Below are 12,351 nucleotides of genomic sequence, written 5' to 3' on the forward strand. Positions count from 1 at the left end.
GAATTACAAAGGCATAATAATATGGAAAGACAAGCACTATCTTTTTCTTAAAATTTGCAACTCTATTGTAAACATAAGGCATCTAATTGTGCTTCAACTAAGCATCTCTTTATTTTGAGCATATCTAGTTATATATAGCTAGATTTTTTGATATTCTAAAGTCCAAAAATCTACACAGAAAACAAAAGAGAGAACGAAAGAGAAGAAAAAGGAGGTAAGAAAAACTTTTTCGAAAAACAAAAGGAATTCATACTTGGCAAGCAAAGCAACACTTATGTCATCCATTAGTGCCCAAGCATAAGTAGCTACATTGGGTTTCTAAAGACCCGCAGAGTATCTTGGGCAAACCCAGTGCTTACTAGAATATGTCAAATACAGAAGAGAGAAAGAAAACAAGAAAGGAAGAAAGAGACTAAGCAAAACTAAACAAGCAAATCAACAAACGGAATCATCCAAAAAACAGGAATAAAATCTCTCTCTCTCTCTCTCTCATATAAAATATATCTAGTTTCCTATAGTTCAATTATACGAAGTTGAGGTAATGATATCAATTCAAACATTGAGCATATCATGATTTCTTCCATGTCCACTTCATGAGCTTATAAATCTTAAGCGAGCACATCTCATACTTTTTCGAAGTTGTGCTTTGTCTATTCTTTCTATTACTCCAAAAATTTAAGGGGAACTAAGCTAATTAAATACTTACTAGAAGAATAACCTCATCCCTAAGTCCTACAAACCCCCTCCCCCTAAGTTTTTCTTATGCAAATTTGATCTCCACTCCATTTTTGCATCCCCATAACCTTGCTATCTTAGTATTAATATTTGCAATGCCTTGCAAGACCTGCTCAACATTTACATTTTGTTGGGTCTAAAGTCCCAACCAAATTTATTTCTATGTAAGAAAAAGAGGATAATAATCTTCATGTCTTTTGCTTAGTCCCCTGTGCACATCTTGTAAATTGTATTTCACCATGATTAAGAAAAAAATCAGAAGAAGAAATGCAAAAAAACCCACAACCAACTCTCATAACGTTGCAAAAGAGCAAAATCCTAACCATATGAGAGGGAGGGGGGAGGGGGGGGGGGGGGGGGGGGGGGCACTGACGAGAGAGCAAAATCCTCGGTGATAAAGAATCTCACTCTGCTCCAAACCGAGCACTTAGATATGGAATTGCACAGTATGGTAGTAGAAATTGTTAAGGACGGGACATATGGTGGATGACACAATATATTAGTAGAAGTCATCACTGTCATATGGTGAAATATTATCATAAAAATGATGAATTACACAGTATAGTAGTAGAAGTCTATCACATGCTGTACATATGGTGGAACATGTGTGTATATGCTAAGTACATGGGTACAAGATTAGGATTATAAAGAACTCTAAAAGGGAACCTGAGTCATGTGTGAACTTGGGGCAAAGCACACATAGGGTTCATATATATTGTATTATATTCATGTTTGTAATAGAAGAAATTCGCATTGCCAGGGCTGCTGTATGTATGTCTTTCTCTTCATTGTGCGAGTAAAGTGTGTGAGCTGTGTGCTCACTTCTACACAGTATCTGAAATTACACAGCGAAGTAGTAGAGATCTGGAACATGCTTTTTCACTGTACTTAGGCTAAGAGCTGGAGTTCCTGGCAGTGAGCCGCCATAAGAGAGCATCCTTCACCTGTACTTGCAAAATGCTCAATGTCACTGCATAAGAAATATTTCGACTCATTTGACAGACATCCTCCTTTGGTTGACTTAAGTGGGCTTTAATCGTAAAATGTGCAAGCAATCAAACACATGGGAGACATGACCAGAATTTATATGACCAATCTCATGCCACACCTCAATGTCACTGCATAAGAAATATTTCGACTCATTTGACGGAAATCACCCTTGGGTTGATTTCAATGGGCTTTAATCATAAAATGTGCAAGCAATCAAACACATATGAGACATGAACACAATTTATATGACCAATCTCATTGCCACATGAGCTCTAGGACTCTTAATTTGATAAATGTTCAAAGGAAATGTGATACTCACAGCTCCAAGCAAGCTATTTGCATATAATAATATCCAAAAAATCCCAGCAAACTATATAAGCACACCGGCATGGCGGCAAGTGCACGAAAAAGAGAGAGAGAGAGAGAGAGAGTCCAACCCTCGAGCAGAAAACTTCACTTTTCTACAATCTTAAATTTACTTCAAATATTTGCATGCCCAAGAGCCTCCCCCTCCAAAAAACATTAACACCCTAGCAGAAATTAAACAAATAGAGGTCCCAAGGTAGCCTTTAGCATTCATCAACAATTGTAGGTGACTTTGCTACACTCTGCTCTCAGAGATACTGAAGACAATAAAACATCCACACCTACCTCCTGTCTTGTATACAGCCCTGCAGCAGACTGACAACTTCAATAACAAAGTAATCCTATCGACTAACTGCCAGACCAGCTGTTTTGAGCATCCTTTCCAAATCCTGTCATCTCAAAACAAGCCCAAAAAATATGAGAACTAATAGTATGTTACCTAAGGATGATACATTGAGACGACAACAAATGTGAAGATCCAACACTTGCCAAACATTTAACTTGCTGAGTGAGAGCTGACTCAAAATCCAAATCTTTATTGAAAATCACATGTGATATGTATGTGCTGATACACTCTCTCTTAGAACAGAAATCGTTAACACTCTCTCTTAGAACAGAAATCGTTAGTGGTTAAAAGGTCATGCAGAAGACTCCTGCAGTTATACAAAAACAGAGAATCCCGGGTTCTTTTCTCTCCTAGTGGCTTCCGGCTGGAGTCACCCGCAACTCCCATGGTGCTACCTACTTCACTGAAAGTGGGAAGCCCCAAGTTCAATACAAAAGACCTGTTTCCCGCAATGATCCTGCAAGGGCAACGTACAAAGTGCGACACGAATCAACTAAGGTGCCTGCTACTTCTGAACCTCCCCGGAATGTGGGTGGAGCTGCCAAGCTGCAATCACCTATTCTACAACGAACGGCTAGAGCCAAATGGTGCCTTGGACTCCCCCTGCTGTCCCGGGGACAGTCATGCTCAAGGATGTTTGTAAGCTCAAGGAGGAGGAAAAAGGTGATAAGATTGAGCTGCAGCAACGGTGACCTTTTGGGTTCTGCCAAATGATCAAGTCTTCTTCCCGTTTCGTATATACTGATGTAAACTCTGTATCTTCTGATATAATATAAATATAAACCCTCATTTATTTATTTTTAAAGGAGGTGGGTGGAGGGCTGGTGGGCTGGTGGTGAGGGTGATTGTTACGGGCGGGATAGGTGGAAGTCAGGGTACAAAGGAAGGCGGAGAGGGAGGAGGAGCGGGGGGAGATCCGAAGGTGTCGAGGGGAGCAGACAGGGCTCTCTTGAGGCCTGCCTCTGTGCATAAGCCTATGCACTCCGGACCACTGGTTCCAACAACTTTACTGGGAGATTGAAGATCTCGTCTTGTGGTGTCTGAGGCCGTCCTGAGGGCGATCCATTTGTTTGCTCCCCTGGAGATGGTTTTCTTTGGCGCAGAGCCCCCTGTAGTTTGGGCACTCCACCATGCACCTTCTGTCCCTGTCAAATGCAAGCTAATCATGTGCAACTTTGAAGACTCGGAGAAGTTCTCTGTACAAATGCGCCATTAAACTGCCTTCTAAACTACATAGACATCTCAGTATGACCATACTGGCCATTATAGGTGACAAATTTGATAGACTTACCACCTTCTTGTTGGGGTAAAGGCACTAGCCACCCTTGTAACAGTATTAATCTAGTACTACTAAGTACACTGAGTACACATTGTACTTAGGTACTTAGTGGCCCTAGTCTTATCCATATATACTAGTGTGTGTACTTGGGGAGGTACCACTCATTCCTTTATCCCCACCCACTGGTGTGTGACTACTGTGAGTGTGTCTCTCTACTCCCTACTCGGGATCTCTCCCTCACTCTCTATCAACTGGTATCAGAGCCAACGGGCTCTCTCCCTACACTACCACTACCTCCTCTCCCTATCCTACCCCTTCCGTACGGACTGATCCGTACGGACCGATCCGTACGGCCGTACGACGTCCGTACAACCGTACGGACGGATCGCGAAGGGCGGCTGCAAGCGCGGGTCATACTGACGGAACGCAAACGGCGGCTGCAACGGCAGGCAACGATCGTAAACGGCGCATCTGCATCGGAGCGGCTGACAGGGCTCAGGGCGTGGCTGCACGTCGCTGGTTTCACGGCTCACAGGCCTTGTGAGTTCAAGCCAAAGGAGCCTTCCAAGTCGACGGATCGCGATTTGTCCCAAGCATTCGTCGACGGATCGCGATAGCCAGGCCAAGGCGAGGCGCGGGCGTGGTAGCTGCGGCGTAGCTGGAGCGGCTGCAAGCAAGGCGCGGGCGGCGTAGCTGGAGCGGCTGCAAGCAAGGCGACGACATAGGTCGGCCGACAGGGCCGACACAGCAACCGTCGACGACACAAGTCGGCCGACAGCCGACACAGTGGGCGACGACCAACAGGTCGGCCATAGCCAAGCCGGCCGACAGGAGTCGGCCGTACTGCCAAGCCTCGCCAGCCTCTTCTTTCTCTGCCCCGCGTTCCCCCGACCTCTTCTACGCTGCTCTTCGAATAGCAACATAGGCTGCATTTCTCGCGTGTCTCCCCGTGGCTGAGACAGCTGCACATACGTGTAGTTCTACAAGGTCTCCGGGCAGCAAAGGTATGCAGGTGCTACTGTGGCAGGGCATCACTCAACTCTGAGGCTTAGCTTATGCCGCAAACAGAGTTGAGACAGGTTATTCACTTGGCCAGTGAGGGTTGACACAGTGTATGCATTGTCAGATTTGCAGTGTGTATGCTTGACACTTGGACAGAGGTTTATGCTTTTGTCAGTGTGTACTCTCACATGCAGTGATTGCAGGCAGTTGCATGATTTCTTTGGAAGATTGTGAACGAAATTTCACAGGACAAATGCTTTAGCTTGTTGCTAAAAGTACAATCACTTTTGGTACAGATTTGGTCGATTTTGACCAAGTTTGACTTTAGTCAAATTTGGGGCTTTTGTAGCCTGACCGGAAATCTGTCAAGTGGGAGCACTCTACATGCATCAGGCTATCTCGTAAAGCACTACTATGCTTTGAAAGTGCAAATTTGACTTACAGTTTTTTTTTTTTGGTCAAAGGTCAATCTTTTTAATTGGAGGTCAAATCTCTGATTTTCTTCATGCATTCAAAGGGCTTTTGAGCAATCTCACTTCCAAACTGTGAATTCAGTTGGGGGGGAAGTTTCTGAAGCATATGGAGGTCTAAAATCAGAGATCTTCATCCACAATCTGAGATTCACTGTTTTTTGACAGTCCGGGACTGTCAACCAGCAAGTTTGACCAGATTTCACTGTCAAAAAGGTCAAAAAGTACTGCTACTTTTTCAGAAAACAGTTCTGGGATTTTTTCTGGAGCACTTTGAAGGAGCTGTACCGCACTTTCGCCAGCAAAAAAAGACAGGAACAGATTGCTGTACTGTTTCTGCAGCAAGTGGGAGAAAGACTTTCAGTCGGTTTTATGCCACTGAAACAGTACCAAGTTCATTTTCTGATCGTACTTCCGCTGCGGGGGAATTTTCTTGGAGTAACTAGTGCTTAATTGCACGACTACAGGGAGTCAAACTCTATTTTCTTTACCATGAGTTCCGGCAGCGATGTGTCGTCCTTGTTTCAGATAAAGAAGCTCGAAGGAGCTAAAAATTACGACATATGGAGGACACAATGCTACAATGTGTTGATGCAGAAGGACCAGTACAAACCTATAAAGGAGAAGGGTGTTAAGCCCTCCAACATTACTGATGAGCAGTGGGAGAAGATGGACGGCTTGGCCAGGTCGACCATTATGCTTACAGTTGTTGATTCACTGGTTGTAGGCATCAGGGATGAACCTACTGCGTGGAAAATGTGGCAACGCCTTGAGGATACTTATGCCAAGAAAAGTGCCACGGGAAAAGCTTACTGGCTGAAAAAGCTTGTTGGTCTTCAAATGAAGGAGGGGACAGCTATGTCCACTCATATTATTGAGTTTAACAGCATATTCAGCCAGGTGATCAACCAGGGGTTGAAGCTCGATGATGAGCTGAAAGCTACACTCATCTTATGTTCTCTACCTGAGTCATGGGACACATTCAGGACTTCTACCAGCAACTCAAATGTCATTCTGTTATTTGCAGATGTGGAGAGTGCTCTTCTACAGGAAGAGATGAACAGAAAGAACAATGCTATTGGGAAGTCAAATGCTTTGAATGCACGCAGCAGGTCCAAAACACGTGGTAAAGACAAAGAAAGAGAGAGGAGCAAGTCCCGCTCTAAGAGTGATCTTGTATGCAACTATTGTGGCAAGAAGGGACATATTGAGAAAAAGTGTTTTCAAAAGAAGAATGACCAGAGAGCCAAAGAAGGCAAGGCTCAAGGCAAGTCTAAGGGCAAAGAAAAAGAGGAGCTGAATGTTACTTATGTTAGTGACAGTGACAGTGGACATGAAATATGTTTCACCTCTTCACTGGAGGCTCATACACTTCATGCTGGTGATGGATCAGATATGTTTTCCTGGATTATAGATTCAGGTGCTTCCTTTCATGTGACATCCTACAGAGATCTGTTTGTCAGATATGCAGGAGGGCAGAAGGGAGTTGTCTTTCTTGGTGATAACCATGCATGTTCTATCATTGGTATAGGTGATGTCAGGCTTGTTCTTGAAAATGGCCAGCAGTTAATGCTTAAAGGGGTCAGGCATGTTCCTGAGGTGAAGAAGAACTTGATTTCCACAGGGTTGTTGGATGATGATGGTTATCTTACCACCTTTGGTAATCAGAAATGGAAAATCAGCAAAGGGGCAATGGCTATTGCCAGGGGTCCTAAGGTTGATACTTTGTACTCACTTCATGCTGGACATTGTCCGCATTCTGATGTAAATGCCACCGAGCTGCCAAAGATTTCATTGTGGCATAGCCGGCTTGGCCATATGAGTATTAAGGGAATGGAGCAATTGGCTCATTTTGGTTACTTGCCGAGTCTAAAATATTCAGATTTGCAGAAATGTGAATTTTGTCTCTACGGTCGTCAAGTACAAATACCTCATAAGAGAAGGTCAAATCAGAAATTACAGCTCTTGGAGCTAGTACATACAGATGTGTGTGAGATGCCTACACTCTCTTTAGGAGGTTCAAAGTACATACTGTCATTCATAGATGACGCCACCCGCAAAGTGTGGGTTTACACTCTCAGAAAGAAGAGTGATACGTTCAAGGCTTTCACTAAGTTTGTTGCACTAGTTGAAAATGAGACAGGCAAAAAACTGAAAGCCTTACGATCTGACAATGGTGGAGAGTACTTGTCCAAAGAATTTCAAGAATTCTGTGAGGCAAAGGGTATCCAAAGGGTTTTGTCTGCACCATATGATCCTCCACAGAATGGTACAGCTGAAAAAATGTTCAGGACCATTCAAGAGAAAGTCAGATCCATGTTGTCACATGCTGCATTGCCCCACACATTTTGGGCTGAAGCTGTAAAGACAGCTGTGCACCTTATTAACAGGTCACCAAACAAGAGACTATGTGGTGGTGTGCCTGAACAAGCATGGACGGGCAAGCCTCCGTCTTACAAACACCTACGGGTCTTTGGTTGTGTCGCGTATGTGCATGTACGCAGGGAGGACAGAACTAAACTGGATCCAAAGTCTCTTAAATGCATATTCCTAGGTTATGGTGACAAAGGTGAGATGGGCTACAGGATTTGGGATCCCAAGAACAGAAAACTTATACGCAGCAATGATGTCGTGTTTGATGAAACCATCATGTTCAAGGAACCTGTTGTACAGCAGGAACCTTTAAAAGTAACTATTGATGATGACAGGCATCATGGGCAACACAGACAGGCTGTAAATCAGCCACAACAGCAGCATAATCAGCCATTAAATGATGCTGCAGCAGATCCTAATGGACAGCCAGTTATGGCAGAAAACATCCCAATGGATGAGGCACAGTTAGGTGATCTTCCTGACATGCAAATGCAGCCAGGAATCATGGAACAGCCACCTTATCTGGGTGATGAACAGGCTGGACAGCCAGCTCAGGATGATGGTCTTTGGGTTAGAAGGTCAACCAGACAGACGCGGCAGCCAGAAAGATTTGTTCCAGGCATTGATTATTTGATGCTCACTGATTGTGGAGAGCCTTCATGCTACAGAGAGGCTAGGCAGAGGGCAGACAAGGTTCAATGGGATCTTGCTATGAAGTCTGAAATGGACAGTCTTCACAAGAATGGCACTTGGGAATTGGTACCCTTGCCTACTGGTAAGAAGGTACTGCCATGCAAATGGGTTTATAGACTTAAAGTCACACCTGGTGAAAAACCAAGGCATAAAGCCAGACTGGTTGCCAAAGGGTTCAAGCAGGAATATGGTGTTGACTTTGAGGAGATATTCTCTCCCGTTGTCAAGATGACAACACTCAGAACTGTATTAGCATTGGTTGCACATGCAGATATGGATTTGGTCCAAATGGATGTCAAAACAGCATTTCTTCATGGTGATTTACATGAGGAAATTTTTATGCAGCAGCCAGAGGGTTTTACAGTGAAGGGCAAAGAGAAGCTTGTATGCAGACTGAAGAAAAGTCTTTATGGTCTAAAGCAGGCACCCAGGGAATGGTATCATAAGTTTGATACATTCATGCGAACCCAGGGTTACAGGAGAAGTGACATTGATCACTGCTTATATACCAAGAAAGCTTCAGATGGCAGTTTACTTATCCTCATTTTGTATGTGGATGACATGTTAATTGCTGGAAAATCTCATAAGGAAATGAATGCCTTGAAAAAGAGATTGCACCAGACCTTTGATATGAAGGATCTTGGTGATGCCAACCATATATTGGGTATGCGCATACTTCGGGATAGGGAAAAGCGGTTGCTATATTTGTCTCAGCAGGAATACATTGGCAAGGTCTTGCAGAGATTTCACATGGAGGGGGGGAAGAGTATTGGTACTCCATTACCTCCTTATGTGAAAATCAGCGCTTTGGACAGCCCTCAGACAGATGCTGAGAGAGCTGAGATGTCAAAGATTCCGTATGCATCAGCTTGTGGCAGTCTCATGTATGCTATGGTTGCAACCAGGCCCGATATTGCGTTTGCAGTGGGAGTGGTTAGCAGATACATGGCTAAACCTGGCAAGAAGCATTGGAATGCAGTGAAAGGTGTCATGAGATACCTAAAGGGTACACAGGACTTGTGTATATGTTTCGGCAGTCAAGATGCAAAAGTGCAGGGTTATACAGACTCTGATTATGCCGGTCACCCTGATACCCGGAAGTCTACTACCGGCTATGTTTTCACTTTCACTGGAGGTGCAGTGTCGTGGGTATCTAGAATGCAGCAATGCGTTGCTTTGTCTACTACAGAAGCTGAATATATTGCAGCCACTGAGGCGTGCAAGGAAGCTATATGGCTATCTCGGCTAGTGGCAGATTTGGGCTACTCTAGTGATACTCCATTGTTGCATTGTGACAGTCAGAGTGCCATACAGTTGGCACGAAATCCTGTTTTTCATGCAAAGACGAAGCACATCGACGTTAAGTATCATTTTATCAGGGAGGTGCTTGAGAACAAGCAACTTCAGCTTGTGAAAGTTCACACTGATGACAATCCAGCAGATCTGTTGACAAAAGGATTGGCTGCTGAGCGGTTTGCACACTGCAGACGGCTTATGGGTATAGGATAAGCAGACCAACTGGTCCTGTACATGATGATGTATATTGCTGTTTTTCTTTTACTCTCTCTTATGGGCACACTGCCTTTAAGTGGGAGGTTGTTGGGGTAAAGGCACTGGCCACCCTTGTAATCTAGTACTACTAAGTACACTAAGTACACATTGTACTTAGGTACTTAGTGGCCCTAGTCTTATCCATATATACTAGTGTGTGTACTTGGGGAGGTACCACTCATTCCTTTATCCCCACCCACTGGTGTGTGACTACTGTGAGTGTGTCTCTCTACTCCCTACTCGGGATCTCTCCCTCACTCTCTATCACTTCTTTGAACTCATTAGGCTTAGAGGCCTTCGCTGCAGCTCGCTTATGCTTAATCACCCCTTTCTTTTTAGCTGTGGGCACAGGTGACCTAGAAGAAGTGGATGAAGATAAAGAGGTAGAACTTGAAGAGGAAAAGAACTTGAGGATCTATGATGATGCTTGGTCCTCCTCTTCCTGGAATGAGATCTGTCTTCATGGTTATCTCTTTCCTCTTTTTCTTGCCCTCGTGGTGAGGCTTCTTACTCTTCCTAGAGGCATCATCTAAGGAAGAAGAAGGAGAAGAAGATGAACTTAGAGATCTCTTCCTTCTTATCTCCTTCTAGGTTGCTCCAGAAGGAGCTTTTTTGGGCCCTTCCTCTACAAGAGGATGTTCTAATCTGCAAAACAAAGGATCCCTTCTTGCTTGTGCTAGCTATGCAAGCAACGCCCTATAGGAATTTTCTTTATCAAGCTGCATGCCCTCTTACTGCCTGACCCTATCAATGTCAGCAATCCCCTCATGGGGTGAACTATGATCCCGTGTGGCCATCATTGCAACCCTGGCTTACAACTTGTTAGTCACGTAGACTATCACATCAATCCAATGTCAGACAAAACAAGGTACGAGACTTCTGATCTTCGGAAAAAGCATCTGGAGTGATGTTTGGACTCAACACTAAAGCCGATAGCTAGCAACATAGATTGACAAACAACTGATGCACACTGACAATAGTACCCACAGAGCTAGGCCACACATGCGAAATGCAGCGAATGCCCTATCAGTGAGCTGCGATAGACCTGGACTGCAGCACAAATCATGTGGGTAGAAAGGTGGCACGGGTAGACAAGATAGCCAACCTATTGATGCAACCTGGCACCATGGACCAAATGTAGTAGAGGCCAGATTCGAAAAGACTAGCAAAGCACACTAAGGTAACTCAGCCAAGCAAAGGCCAGATGTGCATAGTCGAAGCAACACGTGGGGACAGCCAAGCAAGGACAACACATGGAAATGGATATGGATTGACAAGTCAAAGAGAAGCCTACGTCTATATGTCTTTCAAGGCCGCTTCCTAAGGAGTAATTCATGTTAGCACTTAGCCCTTGTATGGCGTTGTAGGCTAGTCTTAGGACTCATCAACCCTTAGGTTGACTTCACTTGTCAAGCATAGGTTGACCTCGAGGCCATATAGGACACCCCTTTGTACTTTCTCATTATCCATTTGCAAATACTTCCTGTTCCTTCAGCTTGTTCTTTGCTCCCTTGCGTTCCACTTGGTTTCCATTGCTTCCTGCACCCAACAGTGGTGTCAGAGCGGGTTTTCTTATTCCTACTTGCCTCCCCCCGTGCTCATTACTCAGCCTCCCATTGCTCCTACTTGGCATCTTGCTCTAGTACAGTCTTGTGCAGGTCATTTTTTGGGGACAGCTTTTGCATTTTCTCAGTGTTTGAGCAGCCATCTTGGCATTGACACTTGCAGACATTTGCAGGGCACTTTTATTTTTAATTTTTTGGGGATTTTAATTTGCAATGGCAAACCATGAATCCTTTGGGATGCTTGCTGCTAAGGACAAGCTTGATGGCACCAATTATCCCATGTGGTCGTACTTGGTGTGCCACCTATTGGTGTCCACGAACTTTTGGGGAATTGTATCTGGATCGGAGACTAGACCTGTCTCTTCATCACACGCACCTACTACCACCACAACCACTTCTGCCGCGCTTCTGGTTCATCTACCACTACTCCCCCTTTGTGCCTGCCGTCGACCCTCCAACACAAGAATAGATTCGTTGGGATCAGTGAGATGCACAGGCACATGCAATGATTACCATGAATGCAAGAGAGTTGTTATACCTCACATTTGGTCTCGCAAAACAACCAAGGCTGCATGTGTCATGACAAGAGAAATGATTATTTAGTTAATTAATAGTCATTAGAACCTTATTATTGTTAGGTGCCAATTTGATGTTTGTATTTATGATCGATCAAGCGGTGTAAACAGTACCGCCAAAACTATGTAACATTGGCCAATGATTAGTAATAAAGATGTGCACACACGTGTCTAGGTCCTAGGGGCAATAGGAAAGGGAAAGGGTGCATTAGAGTGCATTTAATGATAGGTGCATGGGTCATAGGATAAGGGTAGGTGTAAATGGGAAGATGGAACTTGAGTGATCTCAAGGGACATTAATGAAAGGGTATCACCCTTTCATTGTGAATCTCATGTAGCATTCTCTCTACCACATTGCATTCATCCATCATCTCTCTCCCACCTTGCATGTAGGTCGAAAAAGAAA

General features: G+C 44.2%; 1 protein-coding gene across 1 annotated transcript in view; it reads right to left on the reverse strand.

The window, feature by feature from the left end:
• Positions 1–2,068: 2,068 nt before the first annotated feature.
• The window catches only part of LOC147880787 (Lojap-related protein), a 54,344-nt gene continuing 44,061 nt past the window's right edge, over positions 2,069–12,351 (reverse strand). The window contains exon 5 of the mRNA XM_087370879.1: positions 2,069–2,480. Within this exon, the coding sequence (XP_087227005.1) occupies positions 2,433–2,480 (48 nt within the window). The 3' untranslated portion in view covers positions 2,069–2,432. The remainder of the gene's footprint in view (positions 2,481–12,351) is intronic.

Source organism: Dipteris shenzhenensis, chromosome 32, assembly GCF_047967505.1.
Source record: "Dipteris shenzhenensis isolate YYH24624 ecotype China chromosome 32, Dip_SZ_1.0, whole genome shotgun sequence".
NCBI lineage: Eukaryota > Viridiplantae > Streptophyta > Polypodiopsida > Gleicheniales > Dipteridaceae > Dipteris > Dipteris shenzhenensis.